We start from the raw sequence: 20,508 nt of genomic DNA, 5'->3' as shown, positions 1-20,508 counted from the left end.
AAAATATTTTAAATTTACAAAGTTGCAAAAATAAAATAGTACAAAGAACACCTGTACACCTTTTATACAAATTCAGTGTTGTTAGCATTTTACCCCAGTGCTTTAGCCTGTGTGACTTACCTGTCTATAAGTAAAATTATATGTGTAGTTACATACATAATTTATATATTTATATATATATATGACATGTACATGTTATATATGCAGATACATAAAGTAGATAAATATACACATATATCTTCATATACAGGAATAGATGGATACATGCTTTACCGTCTGTATTTTAGTTTTGTCAGTTGATTTAATATCCTCTGTAGCAGCTTTTCCCCCTCCCGTAGAGGAGGAGCTAGTCTAGGTCAGGTATTACATTTGGGTCTTACTAGTTTGTTAGTCTTTTTTTTTATTTTAAGTTTTTTTATTTTTAGAGAATGTGTGAGCTGGGATGGGGCGGGGGGGTGGGGTGAGAGAGGGAGAGGGAGAGGGAGAGAGAGAGAGAAAGAATCTTAAGCAGGCTCCACACATGGGGCTCCGACCTAGGGCTCTGACCCCACAACCCTGGGATTGTGACCTGAGCCAAAATCAATAGTTGTACCCTCAACCAACTGAACTATCCAGGTGCCCCTCTTTTTTAGTCTTTTAATCGGAAACACTTCGACAACCTTTTCTTGTGTTTTACGATATTAACATTTTTTTAAAGAAGACAGCCCCTCCCCTTTTAATGGATTGCTTCTCATTTTGTGTTTCTCTGCTGTTTCCTCATAATTAGATTAAGGTAATGCATTTTTGACCAGAATGCTGCATAGGTGATATTTGTCCCTCTGAGAACGTCACATCTGGAAGAACAAGATGTCTGTCTGTCCCTCAGTGACATCAAGATTTTTCTTGTGTACTGTCTTTTTCTCTTTCCCTGCAACTAATATGCAGTCTTTAGGGAGACACTTTAAATAAGACCGTACGGACACCCTGTTGCCCATTGTTTAGGGTTAATGATTCTTCCATGATCTCAATTTACCTTGATTAATTGCAGAATGATGGCTTTCTGATTCTAGTAGTCCATCCCCGTGTCCAGCAGGCCTGGCATACTACGCTCACAGAGCTCTCCTTCCCATCCCACTCGTTTGTCTCTTTGTTGTCAGTATAAACTTGGGGATTCATTGTTTTCAGTGGGTTATAATTAATTACCTAATTATGTTGCTTCAATTGCCCCAGATTTGGCTGGGGGAAGCCCCTCCAAGCCAGCTCCCGTGTCCTTGCGTCATGTTCCCATCATTGGTTTTGTTCCTCCGTACTTTCTAGTATGACAAGATAGCACAAGTTCAGCTTGTACCTGGTCTGCATAGGCCTGGAATTAGCCGTTTTTCTGAGGAAGCTTTTAGTGGGGAGTGGTGTGAGAAGCCAAGAATGGATGTCAAGTGGCCTCATTACTGAGATGTCTTTGCTTTTTGGCCTTTTCACTGGATAGAGCTAGAAAATAATAGGTCTGTATTGTGTGTGTGTGTGTATATATATATATATATATATATATATATGCAAATGTATATATTTATACATATAATCAGAACATAGACATACACATAAGCATAGATGTGATGTGTTTCTAAACATGATTTTAAAATCTTGAATTTTGTAATTATAGTGACCTGGGACTATTTTACCTGTGCAGTTATACATTTGGCGTTCATCCAGATTTTGAAGTGTTGTGCCCATTTTATAAAAAAAGCATGTGAAGTAAAGGATAATTACATTTATTATTTGTGTGAAAATCTCCTCTGGCCCTTCTGTAGTTTTTAAGTTTTAACTACTGAACTGATAACGCTGGTATAAATGTGTTTCATGGTTAGGATTTGGGTTCTTGATACAGTTCCAAGGTTTTTTTGGTATAACTTATACAGTGGTCCTCTTTTCTTTAATGGTAGGAAAGAACGATACTGAATAAATTTGAGTCTGTTGTAAATGTTATTTTAGGGTATGTTATAGCAATGATTTGTTTTCTTTTATCAGATATATTGAAATAATTACAAAGGAGCAGAGTTTGAATCATACCTATCATTTGAGAATCTTGTCATGATTCTTCACTAAAGAAGTTTGCAATTTAAAGACTTGTGATGAAGAAATATCACTTGCGTATGAAAGTGGTATAGCTTCCAGGTTATAAGATGTCCGACTCCTTAGAGGGCATCAGAGTTAACTTTCTACCTAAAGTTGACATGACATGTGGCAAGCCCGGTTATTATGTTTTAGATGAGCTTTTCCTTGAGAACAGTGTTCAGTTATGATTTCTCATAATCAGAATTATGAGACGCATGCTAATTGTCCATACTCTGCATTTTCTTCCAGTTTTGTTCGGCTATGCCACCACAGTCATCCCCAGGGTGTATACGTACTATGTTTCCACTGCATTATTTGCCATTTTTGGCATTAGAATGCTTCGAGAAGGCTTAAAGATGAGTCCAGATGAGGGTCAAGAGGAACTGGAAGAAGTTCAAGCAGAATTAAAGAAAAAGGATGAAGAAGTAAGTCATGGCGCTCCTAAACGTCTGGACCAAAAAAGCACTCCACTAAGAATAAGTATTATCCAGAGGTTTTCCATGGTTATCCGTATCTGAGTGATATATGTGGGCTCCTCAAAAGAAGTTTAAAGAAAAAAAATAGAAGCTTGTTTTGCCCACTGTGCATTCTTAGAGCGGTCTGTGATAAGACGCTGAGTGAACGGGGATGTGGTAGAGTGTCAACCTCATGGGATGAGGTTCCTCAGGGGATTATAAGCTCCTGCAAAGCAGGAGCTATAGGTTGTATTTTACAAGTTTCTTCCCACAGCATTTAGGATAGTAAGTGATCAGTAAATATTGGTTGATTTTGTGGTGGAGGAACGGAAGAATTGAGAATATAGTGTGTGTTGCTGTGTGAGACCAGTGGTTCTAAAGAGAACTTTGGGGTCACATAATTTTTTTAATGTATGTTTGTTTTTAAGGGGCGGGGGCGAGGGGCAGAGAGAGAGGGAGACACAGAATCCGAAGCGGGCTCCAGGCTGTGAGCTGTCAGCACAGAGGCCAATGTGTGGCCGGAACCCACAAACTGTGAGATCATGACCTGAGCCAAAGTCGGACGCTTAACCGACTGAGCCACCCAGGTGCCCCTGGGGTTACATAGTTTTAGTTTCTTGGAGCATATTCCATAGAATTTAAACAATTTTTAAAAGAAAGATTAAGTAATTTTGTACTCTTTTTATTTGTCTGCTGGGACTATTTTCTCTCTTTTTTCTTTTTAATTTAGTTTCAACGAACTAAACTCTTAAATGGACCAGGAGATGTTGAAACGGGTGCAAGCACGACAATACCCCAGAAGAGATGGCTGCATTTTATCTCCCCCATCTTCGTTCAGGCTCTCACACTGACATTCTTAGCCGAATGGGGTGATCGCTCCCAACTAACTACGATTGTTCTGGCAGCTAGAGAGGCGAGTAATACTTGAGAAATGACTGCTTCTGTATTATTGTTAAAACTAAGCATAACACTGTTACTTCACAGGACCTTGAACAGTCCGTGTGGGCCAAGAGACTACTTCATATGGACTATTTTCTAATCCCTAATAATCCCGATTCTCTTTAAAATGAACGGTCTCCAGCTTCTGCAGGCAGATGGTGTCCTGTGGCCCAACCTAACTGCCGTCTTTGGACTCCTGTTCACTCCTCTTCCCTCCAGGTTTGCTGGAGTGATAGATACCATGGCAGTTGTCTTGACTCGGTTTTCTGGCTTTTCTTAGAACTTCAGTGTTTCAGGGGTTACTTTACAAAATACTATTCAGTGGAAAATCCAAAACAGCCTAAGTGTCCAGCACAAGAGAAATTAGTTCATTCATTTACTAATTTCTACATAGCTCTGGGAATATTCACTCTTTGGTGAATGGAAGATTCAGGAAATCTAAATGTTCCCAGTGCTTATCTCTGGGTAGTGCAGTTACAGTTGACTTGTTTCTGGATATACAATTTGCTAATCATAGCCCCGGAATACTAAGGTCTGGAATGGTAAGCTAGGGGAGACTTGTGGTCACCTTGTCCTGCCCTTTGCTCTAAAGATGCACAACCTGAGGGTCAGAGACACCTGGCAACTTGTCCAAAGTCATAAGCTAGTTGGTAGCAGTGGCAAGGACTAGAAGCTGTGGCTCTCAGCCTTCTAGCATCTTCTACCATATCTTGTTCATAGATCTCAAATGCCACGTATGTAAAAGCTAGCTTTTGGGGGGAGGTTGTTTGCTTTTAAAATTATAATCTTTATTTCTTTTGAGAAGAATTAGTAACGTTTTACATGAGGTGTCTTTTTTTTTTTAATTTTTTTTTTCAACGTTTATTTATTTTTTGGGGGACAGAGAGAGACAGAGCATGAATGGGGGAGGGGCAGAGAGAGAGGGAGACACAGAATCGGAAACAGGCTCCAGGCTCTGAGCCATCAGCCCAGAGCCCGACGCGGGGCTCGAACTCACGGACCGCGAGATCGTGACCTGGCTGAAGTCGGACGCTTAACCGACTGCGCCACCCAGGCGCCCCTACATGAGGTGTCTTATTGTTCACACAGGTCTGTTAAGATCTGAGGAGATGGTTGTGGAATGCAGTACTGTGGAGACTTTTCAGTCTCTTGGTGATCTTAGCTGAGGGAGTGTCTCTGTTAAATTATTGTTTTTATCTGATGGTAGGATTTAGATAACAAGCGTGATTTGAATTTGTCCTTAACTCCTAGGAGATGCCTACCATAAAAGAGCAAGTTCCTTAACATAGGCCACAGTTTAAAATACAGAACGAGGGACGCCTGAGTGGCTCAGTCAGTTGAGCCTCCGACTCTTGATTTCAGCTCAGGTCATGATCTCCCGGCTTTGTGGGATCAAGCCCCATGTTGGGCTCTGCACTGACAGTGTGGAGTCTGCTTGGGACTTTCTCTGTCCCTCTCTCTCTTTCCGCCCCCCCCCCCCCCCCGAAAATAAATAAATAAATAAATAAAACATTTAAAAAGAAAAAAAGAAGAGAAAATATAAAACAAGTTGCAGGCCCGGACCAAGGGTTGGGATGGGGCTATTTGGTCAGAGAAGCATCAAAAATGTTGTATTGAAAGAAAAAGAGGAACTTGGTTTTTTCACTTGAGTCCTGTATTTTAAAACTTCCTTTTAAAATGTCACTGTAATGGCCGTGCCCTATAGTTTTCTTCATTCTTAGCCTTTTTTAGCGGCTTTCAGATTGTCAGCATTGGGACTTGAAACAAAGTCACCTCTTTCTGTGGTGGTGGGGACAGTGGTGGTGGTCCTGCCAGTGAGAGCTGTCATGATGGCAGAAATCACTACGTTTTTCTTCATCCTGTCGTCTGTGTGGCACAGACTGTGAAAGGTCCAGATCTGCTGTCCGTGTCAGCTCCCTCGGTCTGCTGCAGTCTAGCAGTGTGGAGTGAGTACTCAGCTGTGTGACCGCGTTCCCGCACCATTTCCTTGTCTGAAAATGGGGCATTTCCCTACTTCGTGGGATTATTCCGGGGATGAAACAAGATGATGCACGTGGAGTCCCCGGTGCAGTGCCACCGGCCACCAGCACCGTGGGGATACTGCGAGCTCTTCAGGGGCAGAAGCCAGCTTGTCTGTTTCCCTTAACATTCCTAACCTTTTCTGGGTAGTTTTTTATATAAATTATGCTGAGATGCAGTTCAGTCCATTTTAGTCTGAACTCTATTTCTTTGTTTCCAACTGAATTTAGTGTCCTTAATTAGGTACTAAGCAAAAAAAAAAAACAAAAAAAAAAAACGGGGGATGAGGTTCCAGGGTCAAATGAATTTGGCAAGTAACAAAGACCGAAAACTTCTGTTTTAAAGGAATTTTTAAATTTTATTCAATCCAGTGACTGTTCAAGCACCACTTTGAGATAGAGTGACAGCATCTTCACGGATGCCAGCTGAGAAGTTTGAATACACAGAATGAGCAGTGCGGCCCCGCTCTGCCACACGTGGTTCGCAGAGGTGTCTGCGTCTCTTCCCTCCACGCTCTCAGTGGCAGTCCTGTCCCTGCTGGGTTCCGGATCACAGCCCCATGTCTCCACTCCGTTGCTTAAACCTTTGCCTTTCTCCCAGCCCTGCTGTGAGCATTTTAGCACGTATGAGTCTTTCTCATCTGCAGTTTCACACCTTACTGGATTCTGCTTCCCTTGCAGATGCCAGCCTCTCCGTCCCTCCCCCCGGTCTCAAAAGGCCGGGCTCTGATGGCAAACAGGAGTTGCTCTACTTTCTTGGTTTCTAAACGCACCGGACCCTAGTTTCTGACCTCATCGGGAGGGTTGATGGGGGCTTCGAGTTCCCTGCAGCCACCCACAGGCCCCTCAGTGCTCCTCTTGGGAGGCTAATTGTCTGACTCCCTCCAGAGTCTTCTTTGGGCTCCTCTCCCTCCGTCATCCCTTCAGTGTTGCTTTTCTTACTGTTATGTCGTCCTCGGCATCTTCGTCTGCATTCTCCCTCTCAGGGCCGTTCTCTTCAGTCCCGTAGCTGCTTCACCATTGAACCCAACCGACTCCTGAACTTCTCCCACTTTTAACTCCTGTCAGCACCCATAAACCCTTTCTTCACTCCTTCCCCCGCCCCCCCTTTTTAATGTTTATTTTGAGAGAGAGCACGAGAAGGGGATGGCCAGAGAGGGAGAGAGAATCCTGAGCAGGTTCCACACTGTGAGCACAGAGCCTGACGTGGGAATCAGGGCCTGAGCGGAAATCAAGAGTTGGACGCTTAAATGACTGAGTCACCCATGTGCTCTGAATAACTTTTTGAGTCATGTTGGTATTATCATAATTCATCTAGAGGATTATAGGTGAGAAGTATGGGTGTCATACCTGATTTTTCTCTTCTGTAACACCTATCACTAGGGTGTATCAATTCTGCCTCCTTAATTCTCAAATCCACCTGCTTTTCTCTGCTTCCAGTCTCCCACCCCAATCCAGGCAATTGAGCGCCTTGCCTTCAATCTTGTTCCCTTCCAGCTCATTCTCTGCACTAGACTTTTAAAGCATATACCTCCTGTTCTGTCACTCGCCAGCTAAAAACCAGTGTGTCTTAAAGTCTAAACTGTAAGCCTATCGATAGGGTCCTTCATGAGCTGGCCTCCACCTAGGTTGATGGGATACCTCTCTTGTGACTCATTGGTTCTCTCTGGAAATGTGTGTTAACGTTTTCTGCAGTTGTCTCTTATTGCTGGCCTTTTGCCTTCTAGGATGTTCTCTCCTCCACAAGTCAAATTTTCCTGCTAGTCCTTCAGAGGTATTCTTTCTGGAAAATTTTCACTGGTCTTCCCAGTCTGAGGGACTCCAGTTTGCTCTGGCAGCAAGGATTTAGGGAATGAATACCGTGTTCCTGGCTCTGAGTTGAAGCACCAGTGGAGAGAAAGGGAGGCCGGGTCTGTAAAGGCTTGCCTTGTTTCCTCCTAATAGCAGACACTACCTGAGGGAAGAGAGGTCTGGGGTGAGTCCCCTCAGCACTTGTCACTTAAGAGCTAAATATGGCCTGAATGGTGACAACTGCTGCCTGCTTGAATTAGCATTATTTTGATCTTAGAAATTTGTCTTTTAGCTCGATTCCTGGATATGATTGCAAATATTCCCTCAAGCAGCTATTACAATTTTCGTACCTCACACACCTGAGTTTTTAGACGTGTTTAGGCTTTGTTATTCATCTCCATTTTCAGTGGCTAATAGTTATCTTTCTCAGGTAACAGTTTCAACTGCTTTTAAATTAATGTTAGTCACGCTTGCTTCCAGGACCCGTATGGCGTAGCAGTGGGTGGGACAGTGGGCCACTGCTTATGCACCGGACTAGCAGTCATTGGAGGAAGAATGATAGCCCAAAAAATCTCTGTCAGAACTGGTAAGTCTTTTGTGCTTTAAATTACGGAGAAAATATCACATAACTCTTAGAATTGCTAAGAGATTAGAAAAAGAGCTGGTTCTTAGTTTTAACATTCTGGAGTACATTTGGTTACTGCTGTTGCGAACGTGGACTGTTTTTCACATATGTAGATGCTAGTAAAATACGAGTTCATCTGAAAGCCTTACTGGATTTTTGGTAGCTGTTTGTCAACGTAAGTAAGACAATCATCATGTTGGAAATAAAACTTTCTGGCCTTAAAGGTGTGTCTTAGAAGATTGGGATTCATAGGTGGAGACCATGTTTATGGATTCCACCTAGGAGAATTTCCTGTGTAGCTGCTAGGGCCTAAAAATGGAATACAGAAGTCTCTTCGCTTGTCAGAGATTGTGGAACATTCATTTTAATAACTAGGTTTTTTTTTTTTTTTTTTTTTTTTTTTTTTTTTTTTTTTTTTTTTTTTCAACGTTAATAACTAGGTTTTAAGATGAGTTACAGTCGTATTGCTGCTTACCAGCACTGTCTCAATTTCAACACTGTCATCTCTCGAGACAACACTGGGGAAGCAATGCATTCTTATTGTACAGTTAGGCATATTACGTATGCTTTGCTTCACTTAATGGGGCCTGAATGTTTCTAATTTCTTTTCAGGGTTTACCAGATTGGAAGAGTAATGGGCAACACCTTAGCTCCCTCCTAGAGGAATTTTGCCTTATTTCACTTTGTTTCTCTTCTCTTACAGTGACGATCATAGGAGGCATCGTATTTTTGGCGTTTGCATTTTCTGCACTGTTTATAAGTCCCGATTCTGGTTTTTAACAAGCCGTTTTTTAATTTGTATTTAGTTTAAGATAGGTAACTCTTGTCTTTATGTACATAGTGTGCATTATAACTAAAAGTGACGGAGAAGACATATTTTGTAGTGGTGATTTGCCAGTTTGACCCATTTAAAGAAAGTATAATGTCCAAAAGAAATAATCATTGCTTCTGTTTGCAACATGGATTTTTAAAAGAAACCAGGTATCTAAGTGTGGATTTTTCTTTTCTCCAGCACAATTATGTTGATATGGTCACCTTTCTTTTAGTTATTTGTGGGAGAGGGCATACATAGAACCATTGTGCGATGGGGTCTACCCTTGATTTTCTTTTAGTACTGACCCCTTTATGAGGAATATACATTTTATCCTGGATCACTGAGCTGTTTTTAAGATGATAACTGCCTTAACATTTTTCTTGAGGGAGGAATGAATTGATTTTTATCTTTTAAAATATTTCCTTAAGCCAGTAAGCAGTTTAATCACAAGTCTTTTAAAAATCAGTTTTCTTTTGTTTTTTTTTTTAAAGAGGAACATATTACTGTTATAACATGGCAAGAATTGTTTGCCAGGTTCATTCTCCCCCCCCCCCCCCCCCACCTTTTTAATTGGGTAGGAAACCCAATATAAAAACAGTCAATATTTGACAACGTGGAGTTACTAAATTAAAAGAGAATACTGAGTGTATTCGTATTTTTTCTATATTGAATAAACGATGTAACATAGATACGATGTAAATAAAAGTGGTATGACCAGAGCTTGTTTTCCCTTGTGTGTTATGTAGACTTGTAACTTTGTAGTATTAATATTTACAGACCAGTTTCTAAAGTTGGTATTAAAAAATAGGAGCCAACCGTCTTCTAAAGCACTGTCTCCCCATAACCCTCACACAGCTCTGTGAGGTAGAAGGTACTAACGTAAGGATGAAAAGTTCTAGGCAGAACAGTGCATCAAACCACACTGTTGAATTCTAGAGCCTATAATCCTCGATTACATAAGGCTACCTCATCTTATCATAGTAACTTTGGTAATCACTGTCATTTAAAGTGTATTCTAACTTGACTGTTAATGATTCTATCCAAACAACATAACTGCCTTCTCCCAGCCTCCTATGTTCTATTACCATGTGCACTAACTAGCACTGTTATTTAATAGCCTCTTTCAACCTGAAGGGCATGTCTTCCGCAGAAAACTCCCACGTGTTCCTTGTGTGAAGTAGAACGGTAGACCCAGAGCAGATCGGGTTTACTGAGCTATTACAAAAGTCCACAATGTGTAATTTGTCATTTCAAGAGACTGTGGAAAAATCCAGTTAAGTCAGTGCAGCAACCATTCTGTAGTGACACTGTGGGAAAGACCGCTAACCACTATCGTGAAGAGATCTTAGTGACTGTTTTAACGGAAGTGTAATTACAGGGTAGAAAAACACAGTGTCCACCTGGGAAGATAAAACACTTCAAAGAAATCTCAGCTTGACATCCCTAGACCACACCATCACTCCCCTAATACTGCTTTAGATTATTACAAACAGAGCAAGCAAGTAACTGCATTCTTTCTTTTCCAAGACCAGAAGGGAGAATTCCCTGTTAGAAAGTAGCTGGTGCCATCACAACCCCGACTGGCAGTGCAGGCAGCCTGGCCCAAGAACTAGCTTAATGCGGGGGTAACAGACAGCATAGCTTTCTGAGGCTCTACCACCTTGTACCAGGACAGTACTATTACTACAAGAATTTGGCAGTTCCGACACGAAGCTACGAGGTAAAAATCGCTAATGCGGTTAGACTCCATTGCTGAGTAAAAAGAAAAGAAAATGTCATTGGTGTTGATTTTAAAATATTTAATAGTCTTCCTTTAAAATCCAAAATAATGTGATTCTTACAAGTTATGTGCCACATAAAGCGGGTGTTATTTTTTGAGAAATGCAGGTGATACTGAAAAACATAGCACTGAGGTATTTTTTATTTTTAAAATTGAGTAAGGAAACAAAGTCTGGATCTAATTCGTTTTACATTTACAAAAAAAAAAAAAAAAAAAACGAAAAACAAAACAAAAAAAACCAACCGATGCTACTGCTTGGCTCTTTTGTTATGATTTTAGGTTCGGAATACATTACAAAAGTCTACGGGAAAGAGCAATATAATAATAGTACATGTAGTTTTAGAAAACTATGCACATCATAACCTGGAGAAAAGATCATACACCAAGAGGCCTGAGTGGAGGTAGGCTAATAAAACACGTTACCTCTTCTCAAAGGACAGCGCTGAAAAACAAGTGCAACCAATTGTAACACCAAATTAAAATGGCAATATTAAGTTGGTAACAAAATGATCCACGTTTTATGTAATATTGTACTTCCAAACACAGCTCATGAAAATCAGCAGAGAACCTAAGATAGCACCAGTGAAACCATTCATTATCCCTTCGTGCTTCGGTACAATTTAGGATTGGGGCAGAATACAATACCTACAAGATGTCCATCTCGTTTTTGTAAATCAGTTTGGATTTCAATTCAATGTTTGCTTCAGGAAAAGTACGTATTCTTAAGATCAGTTAGCCATGTACATATAGCTCTACCTTTTTGGAAGTTAAGACAATGGGCTACATCTAATTTTTATCTAAAACCAAGAACCAAGCAGTAAGGACAGCAATGTCAAGAGTAGCACAACCAAGAACCACACAGAACATTAGAAAGAATTTGGTGTATGTTTTTACAGCTACTAACCGATGTTAACAATTAAAAATTTACAAAGATAAAACTTTTTTGCACTAACTGGTTTCAACACAGCACTGAATGTGACTCATCTTTGGCCTTCCATCTCTACATAGAGTAAAATGTGCAAGTGCCATACTGAGGCCCTTCCCCAACTTACGCCATAGTAAAACAGATTCCAAAATAATTCTAGAATGGTCTAAAGTTACAGCTGTTCTAGCTGACATGGGGGGAAAAAAAAAGACATTTCCTGGCCAACTTTGTTTTGCTTGATGATTGTCTAGGTACATAATACATCAATCTAAGGATAATAGAGCTTTCTCTACTAACTCTTTAGTACTGGCACAACCATTGCCAGCAGTGAATTTGCACCAGTACAGAATAACTCAAAACACACATAAAACATTTGAATGTCATTTTTTAAGCGATGTCACAGTTTGTTTCCTCAGAAATAAAAGCATACATTTGAAACACATTTTCATTTTAAGCCTCAGAGTTAAACATGTTCTACATCATTAAATCCAACTTGTGGCTGACATGCTTTGGTTATCATTCTCTGAGGGGTCCCAAAAGCTAGATGGTACACGCCGCTGGAGGCCTGTGGGACTCAAGAGCTCCTCGGAGAGCCCTAGAAAGGAGAATTCTGTTCCGATGTATACTAGCTAAGAAGTATCCTCCAACTTGTAGGCTTCAAATGTCCCAACACTACTTGAGTGGCTAGTACTGTGTATGAAGGCCTTGTTTTTGTAGAGCCAAGCAACAGTACCCTAAAGACAGCAAACAGTTTTTGTAGGAGAGTACAGTGCACATACGTTGTTCCACCTGTATTTAAGGACTTGAAATGGGTTTTACTATGGATATGATAGTGACAGCCATTCGAAGATGCCGATCTTCTTACTAACATTTCCCCAAATGGGCAGAACAGAGGCAATGTGTGCCACTGGTTCTGTCCTACTGGCCTTTGGCTGCATTGGGGAAGTAATCCTATAAAAAGTACCCATAAAATAGAAAAGGCAGCAAGTGAAACTAGAAAAAAGGTTGGAGCTATACAAAGCAGATTTGGAAGGAGTTACCTTTATTTTTTCTTAAATGAGTTGAGAACAGGAGGGAAGTGCCAGGGCATCCGGCTTTGGGCCCTCCACTGCCGTCCTGAAGTAAAACAGATTTGGATTGGCCCAGGGACAGTCCTGGTGAGGGCTGGAGACTGCGCCCCCAGATAGAGGAGCCAGTTCTTTTAAGTAGAAGATTACGAAGCAGAACAAAACAAACCACAAATTAAATACATGACACTGTGAAATCACTCTGATGAGAAAACAACACAGATATTTAAAAATATAAATAAATACATTTAGCCATTTTCATTCAACAAACCCAGAGAACTGCTTTCAAAGCAACTGCCTCTTTAAAATCACGTTCTAAATTCTTCCATAAATACTCACTATTTTGATTGTCACTGAATGCAGCACCTCAGTGTTTGCTGGTGGTGGTGATGGGATTCCACTTCAACAGTCTCTTCATAAACTATATCCTACTTCACTAAACGTTTCCCTAGGAAGACCCAGGCAGCTTACAAAAATATTGTTAAATACTCAAAGCAGAACCTGCAAAGTATTATTTTATTTAAGAAAAACAAGGAATGTAGTGTTAAATTATGACAAGGGGGAAAATATGCAAAACAGTCACATGGAAACAAAGTTTTAATTTTTAAATGTCCACATTTGCTGAATTTCTTGTGAGCTGTTCAATACTGTTTTAAGTATCCTGAATTAATAACTAACTATACCAACAAAATTCATCCCCTGTGTTTCCACAGGAGACATATTTAAAATAAGACCAAATTATACTTTTCTTCAACTGAAGTTGTCTTTTTCTCAGTCCTTTTTGTGCAAAAGAGATTATAAGAGCAATTCAAATGGAAACGCTGAAATGACATGCCAACATTTCAGAGCACATTTAAAACACCCAGAAGAATTCTTGAAATTATCATATTCTAAAATATTACTACCAGTCACTTTTAGGTTAGTTCTATACATCTATTCACACTGATGCAACTGTCCTAGGCCTCTGAAAATAAACAGGCTCATTGGTCTCTTTTGGTGTCCACACGATAGGCAAGACAGGTTTACAATAGTGTCGAAACAGAACTAGCCATCTACAATCTCCTGACTCCGCCACATTCAGAACCAAAGTCAAAGTTCATTTGGCTACCTTGAAATCACTCCCAGAAACCTGCTACGGTTCACTGGATCTAAACATTTCTCAGAAATGTATCATTTTAAAATTTCACCTAAGTGATGATTTGGGGATCCTTTAGAAATGGTAATGCTTAAGATAATAAACTTTATCAAAATGAATAGTTGCAATAAAGTGCTTGTTACATTTCAAAATGATGCTTTCAGACTGTGGTTATGTTGTTTTCAAAGTGTGTGCTATTCCTACAGAAAGGATCCCCAGGCATGAGAGTTGGGTGGTCTCACCTGTCTCAGAAAGCAGCAGCACTATCTTTTGGTAGGCTGACAATAGGCACATTACCCATGCGGATGAGGCTATACTAGTGCTATGGCAAAAGGGGGAGTAAATTAGAAAAGTGGAGGCATGTGGAGGGTTCCTACCATATTCATAGTTATATACAAATATATTAAATATGCTATAAAAATAGTCGACTCTTTTCCTTTGCATTTATTTCAGAAGCTCCTTTTAGAGGAATGCTCACCCAACCCAAACAAACTTAAAAGGGTCTCTCTCTCCAATCGCTAATTAAAATGGCAAGTGCCTTTGTGCTGTTCCTTTTCCACCATTTGAAAATTCCAATCTGCTCACTCCTGGCTAGACTCACTCAGCAATAGTAATATCCAGTGTTTATACCTTCCAACACTGACTCCCAAGGGACTAGGAATAGGATCACAGATATTGGAAAGGTTACAGACTTGAATGAGTTTTCCACAAATGTCCATCATCAACAAACTCAATCACCAAAGAAATAGAGAAAAAGAAAAAAAGGAGAAACGAGCAATACCAAAGTAAAATGCTATTTGCATTCCACTTTAAAAAAAGGAAAAGGTTTACCTCACTGTAGTGGAAACATTAGAAATCAAGTTGAATAATATCCAGTTGAAAATAATTTTCACCACTGTGGAGCCGGAGAAAGAGTACTATTTCGAGGGGCCCCTTTCTAAGGCCTCTTGAACAAAGGTTCATCTCCCTTCACTGCAATGCCCTGCGTGGAGCTGCACTGCTTCAGTGCCCTTAACTAACTGCAAGCAGACCGCTTTAAGGCAATGACCAAAGACTCTTAGCACTTCTGAAGAATGCAAATAACATTTTCACTCTTCTGCACTAAGTATTCTGTAACCACCTATTCAAAGTCACTGGCATCTTTTATTACTAGTACATTCCTAAACCAGATGTAAGTAACAAAGCAGAGCATGGGACTCGAATTACCCCCTCAGCTTAGGACAGAGTTTGGAGACTGAACAGTAGTATTTACCTATTGCCATCCCCATTCCTATTTGCTTTTCCTCCAATATATTCCAGCTCAAAAATCAGAGTACTTTTGAGCATCTGGGTTCTGGTCTGACACCACTCTTAGCAGCAACGTGACTGACCCCCGCAGCCTCGCCTGAAGGGTTTAACAGCACTGGCACCGGGGGCCACCACAGTGCAGAGCAGGGCGACTGCAGAGCAGCTCACGTTTTTCCAGATCTTCAATAGTTTGTCACTTAAAAAGTGCCACCCAGAATAAAATGTTTTGTAAGAAAAAATGAATCGCTGTGAGAGTACAGCGGAGGGAAGATGGTGACTTTTAAGTAGCTGAAAGGTGTCTGTATTTGGTATTTTTTCATTACGTAGATTTGGGATTTTAATGAACAACTTTGGCTACAGGAACGAAGATCAGGCAACTGCCCAGTCTTCATCAGAATGCTCAAGTCTCAATTATGGGGGAGGGGCAGGGGCAGCTCTGCAACCCAAGTTCAAGAAAAACCGGGGGCTGGGTGGGGGGACGGAACGGGACACAGAGGAGCTGAGGCAGTTGGCGCTTACTAGCTCTTCGACAACACTATATATTGACAGCCAAGGGAACGCAGCTAGCTGTCCCTTTAAATTCAATCAATTCTAAGCAGGGCAAAAATGGGCTGTGAGGAACAACAGGAATTACAAAACATTTTGTCTAATTTTCCTTCCCAAATATCTATGAGGATGGAAAATACTTGAAGGGACTGGTAGAGGAGAATGTGAACAGTCTACAGATTTACCTTGTGGCTTGTCTTCTGCTTTGCCTTTGAAGACCTAAGTACACAGTACTCACCGTTCACCATCTTTCCCTTTAAGTACGGTATTTAGAGGATAAATCTTAATAAATATTATAGTTCTTCATATCTTTTGTTATCCATACCACTAAATATTGCCAATAAATAAATGAGGCACAACTCAGATATATGGAATGGCATGGTAAGGTTGAGAAAGGCAATCTGAAAGGGGAGAAAACTAATACTGTTGCCATATTCTACATCAATTTCACCTATGTGTACCTATGCTCAAGTTACATACATATTCTGACAGCTATTCTTGACATTCATGAGGAAGTCAGAAATCTCTTCATCCAGATCATTTAGCTAGAAGAGGAGCTTCTTGATATGTTCATTATTGATTGGTATCCAGTGACACTTCTTTTGTAGAAGGCTAGGTACCAACTTTCTTTGGTTATTTTCTTCTTCAATATGAACTCTCTAATAGATGTGTGCCCAGGTAGAGTTGTCTGTAGAAAGACAAAGTCTATCCTTTTGGGATGATAGCAAAGTGAAGGACAGAAAAGTCATAAGAACGGTCTTAGAAATTCCTCTGACTCCTTTGTCGAGCAATTCTATAGTACAATATTTTCATTGCTCAAAACCTTTTTCAGTTCTGTTACACATTTCCTTTTAAGGTCAATTTCGAGTTAACTACAGCTTGCTATCCTCCCTTCAGTAATAATTTTTGATATTTTAATAAGGTATTTCCATTAATTTTCCTTTGCTCTGTGGTTGTCAATTTAATTATTAGTACCATAAAAGCTCTAAGATGATCTTTTTATGTATGTAATTTCTGTTGGAATTTATTACCTTTAGAATCTAATATTGCCAAATGAAATCTTAGTTCACGTTTAGAAAGCATGTGAGTTACAATATTCTAGTGTTATAGTAAAGGCAAAGCCAATTCTTACCCCTTCTTTTTTCTTTGTAGGAATATCAAGATCATATATAGAAAACATTGACAGGTAATTCTTAACTGTTCAGCTTTAAAGGAAGATGCTGATTTAGGAAACAATTTTGTGATCACATCAATGACTCTGATAGTGTCAGGATGTCACCTTGTATTTATTTCTAAGTTACTTGTACCTCCAGTCCAAGAGACTCAAAGCAGTCTTCGTGGAAACTTAGGAGAATCATAATGGCACTGACACCCACATGCTGTTAAAAATGTACTAAGGTTTCAAAACTGCTACTGAAACCAGACAATGAATTCAAGATGGTGAGTTATCACCTGAATCAAAATCAAGGCACTATGGGTTTTTTTTTTTCCCCTCAAATAACCCTGAATCATTTCTGACTAAAAGAAGCATTGAAATTGTGAAGGATAATAAAAAGATTCCAACAAATCCTAAAAGTTAAAATTCCCACCAGTGAGAATGTTAAAAAGTGCCTAAAATCTTTTGTGTGCAAATTTTACTCCTATAACTGAAACATTCTTGAAATTACTTTCAGGCTTATTGAAAACCGTTTACACAACTATTTCCAACTATGAACTATATATCAAAATATGTGACCAAAACTTCCAACCATCTAAAATAAAGCAGTGCAAATCCTATTTTCAAACATAAATGAAAAATAATGAAATAAAGGATATTTCTGAGTAACTTGAAAATCCTGTTGTCTCAATAATTTAACCTGGAAAAAAATATCCATTCCCAGCAGCACATCATACCTCACTGAACAAACTGTGACATCACAGCCAAAGTATGAACAAAAAGCCTTGTGCCCCGGAAAAGTGAGAACACTACCGTGTTGTAAACAAGAGGGGAAACAGAGGATGTACTAGTTTGCACATGGCGTCAGAATCTAAGGAAATATACTCATACCTAAGAGGAGATAATGCTTTCATGCAGCTTACAAAATGTTTTGCTTTCTCTCCTTTTATCCAGACATATACATAATATTTTTTTACAGTATCTGTACATAGAGCATTTGAACCACACGACATTCTGAAATTACTATTCAATCGTTATCTGAAAAGGGAGAGGGGATGGTGAAGGGGTCTACTGGGTCTACCGGACTGTCTTCATGGCATCGTTGTACGCAAACCCCTGACATGACAGTGGCGTGTCCTCTGTAACACTTGAAAACAGGCACAGAACCACTAAAAGTTACTAACATTGTTAGTGCCTTTCTGATTGACCGGAGGTCATGTTTCATAGCTGAGCTTAACATTTGGCAATCTATCTTTCCATTTGAAAAATAGCTGGGCGAGTAAAACACTGTCAGAATTGGCTATGGCCCCATGATCATCTCCTGCTGGCTGGTATTTAATGTACATCTGTAGCACTAGGCAGCACTTTCCCTGCTAACTAAGTCCAGAAACTAGAACACTCAATACTGCATCTTGTGAAACTGCTGGACCTTCTCCTCCTAGTTTCAGATCATCTGAGCAACTCTTAGGGACAACCCCTTCCTCCTGAGATCAGAGAGGAGGGATGTGTGCTACTGTGGTTGAACCTTGGAAGGATCGGTCAAACTGTCAGTCCTGTGCCGATTCAGTTGCTGCTGTTGCTGAGACTGGTGCTGCTGGTGATGTGACTGAGGGAAAGTGCTCTGTTGTAGTGGAAATGCAGCAGAGAGGATAAGCTGAGTCGAAGGATTCCCGTGGAGCAACCTTGAAGTCTAGAAAACAAATGAATTATGCAACATTGCTTTACCCTCGTTATGCTGTCTACATCAAGATTTACTCAAGTTTTCTGCTCTACATAGGGACAGAATCCTTAAATTCCACATAATCTACATCATTTGTACTTTCTCATTTAAAAATAGTATTTTGGAAAATGCTTATGAGGCTTTCCCTTCTTTTGAAAGTACAGAATTTCTTTCTTTAAGGAATCTGAGCTAGATATTTTATGGTAGAGAAAGCAATCTATGTCATGAGACCAACCACACATATTTTTTCCTTTTATAAATCCTAAAGACCACAATTTTAGACAGTAAAATGTAAGAACAGGCAGGAACATACGAAACACATATACTCTGGGGTCAAAGAGACAGTGCCTCTGCAGTCTGTTCAGTTGGTTATGGCGGCACGTCAGTAGCCCAGAGCATGGGCCACTGGGTTCAAACTCTGGCTAACCCACTTGCTAGACTGTGTGACTTGTTCAAACTATTTACTTCTCTGGGACTCGGTTTCTTCATTTACAAAATTAAGATAATCGCAGTGCCTCCATACTGGGTTTTTATTAAGATTAAATATTAACATTAGTGTTATTTAAAAGTACCAGAAAAACGAAGGCAAAATTAGACACTTAAGTCTTATATGTAGCAGTGTGGTGTAAAAACAAACCAACCAATCACACGAGGGCACAGGATCTGAACTCAGAAGCCTTCAATTTGAGTTGTGCTCTGCCATTTATTAGCTGTGTAACCCTGGGCAAGTCTCAACTCCATGAGCCTCTTTCTTTCGCCTGATTTCTATTTCTGGTTATACAAAGGAAATTAGCCCAAAGAAAGTGAAGTTTTAAATGAATTTTCTCAGTCTTACTTATTGACAACACACCTTGATGCAGCGCTCCTAATCTAAACATATGATGGGAGATTTTTGCAAATGTATATAAAGGACACCTGTGCACACACGTGTGTGCACACGCATACACACACACACACACACACACACACACACACACACAAGGACAGGTCCTTGAACCCTACACTTTGCCAAGGACCTAGAAAAACCTCTTTTTCTGTTATTTAGAAAAAGTTTTTGTAACATAAAGAGCTCAGGATATTTGTGAGTCTTACAGGATTACAACAGAGGCGTATTTGGAACCAGGTGTTATATAATCAGAAAAGCCAAATTGTGTATTTACTATCTACATAGAAGTGCATTTCTAAAGGGTATTGTCTACCTTATTTCTTTAGGGGTCCCATGTCTTTGGGATATTTTTTTCAGAAGGGAGGGATAAGAGAATGCTTTTTATTTATTTTTTTGGGGGGGCAGGTTAATTTGTTTTAATTCCAGTATAGTTAACATAGAGTGTAATACTAGGTTAGCGATAGTGATTCAACACTTCCATACAACACCTGGTATTCATCACAAGTGCACACTCCTTAACCCCCATCACCTATTTCCTCCCCCCAACCACCTCCTCTCTCTGGTAACCATCAGTTGGTTCTCTATAGTTAAGAGTCTATTTCTTGGTTTGCCTCTTTCTTTATTCATTTGCTCATTTGTTTCTTAAATTCCACATACAACTGAAATCATATGGTATTTGCGTTTCTCAGTCTGACTTGTTTCACTTAGCATTATACTCTCTAGCTAAATCTATGGTATTGCAAATCACAAGATTTCATTTTTTTCATGGCTGAATAATATTCAAGTGTGTACACATGCACACACACACACATATTCTTTATTCATTCATCTATTGGTGGACAGTTGGGTTGCTTCCATAATTTGGATATTGCAGATAATGCAGTAAACACAGGGGTGCACATATCCTTTCAAATTAGTATTTTTGTCTTAAGTGTTTTTACTTTATTTTTTTAATGTATTTATTTAAATTCAAATTAGTTAACATACAGTGTAGTATTGGTTTCAGGAGTAGAACCCAGTGATTCATAACTTACGTATAACACCCAGTGCTCATCCCAACAAGTGCCCTCCTTAATGCTCATCCCCAACCTACCTCCTCTCCAGCAACCCTCAGTTTGTCTTCTGTACTTTAAGAGTCTCTTATAGTTTGCCTCTCTGTTTTTATCCTATTTTTCCTTCCCTTCCCATATGTTCATCTGGTGGGTTTCTTAAATTCCACAGATGAGTGAAATCGTATTTGTCTTTCTCTGACTTATTTCACTTAGCATAATACACT

General features: G+C 39.8%; 2 protein-coding genes across 9 annotated transcripts in view; one reads left to right on the top strand and one right to left on the bottom strand.

Moving 5' to 3' along the window:
- Positions 1 to 16,697, top strand: part of TMEM165 (transmembrane protein 165) — a 35,796-nt gene extending 19,099 nt beyond the window's left edge. Inside the window, exons 3-7 of one of the 3 annotated variants that reach the window (XR_007151421.1) lie at positions 2,338 to 2,513; positions 3,274 to 3,456; positions 7,772 to 7,877; positions 10,258 to 10,450; positions 16,623 to 16,697. Coding sequence is in view for 2 of the 3 variants with exons in the window: in XM_047854922.1 (XP_047710878.1) it covers positions 2,338 to 2,513; positions 3,274 to 3,456; positions 7,772 to 7,877; positions 8,620 to 8,696 (542 nt within the window). In the remaining variant the exon portion in view is untranslated. Of the gene's footprint in view, positions 1 to 2,337; positions 2,514 to 3,273; positions 3,457 to 7,771; positions 7,878 to 8,528; positions 9,450 to 10,257; positions 10,451 to 16,622 lie in introns of those variants that run through there. The other 2 variants (XM_047854923.1, XM_047854922.1) reach the window with 2 other exon arrangements.
- The window catches only part of CLOCK (clock circadian regulator), a 132,268-nt gene continuing 122,396 nt past the window's right edge, over positions 10,637 to 20,508 (bottom strand). For all 6 annotated transcript variants that reach the window (XM_047854916.1, XM_047854915.1, XM_047854919.1 and 3 more), the window contains one exon: positions 10,637 to 18,316. In XM_047854916.1, coding sequence (XP_047710872.1) covers positions 18,137 to 18,316 — 180 coding nt within the window. In that variant the 3' untranslated portion in view covers positions 10,637 to 18,136. The remainder of the gene's footprint in view (positions 18,317 to 20,508) is intronic.

Source organism: Prionailurus viverrinus, chromosome B1 (genome assembly GCF_022837055.1).
Source record: "Prionailurus viverrinus isolate Anna chromosome B1, UM_Priviv_1.0, whole genome shotgun sequence".
Classification (NCBI taxonomy): Eukaryota; Metazoa; Chordata; class Mammalia; order Carnivora; family Felidae; genus Prionailurus; species Prionailurus viverrinus.
The sequence above is the reverse complement of the archived record's forward strand: the minus strand, read 5'-3'. Positions and strand labels throughout refer to the sequence as shown.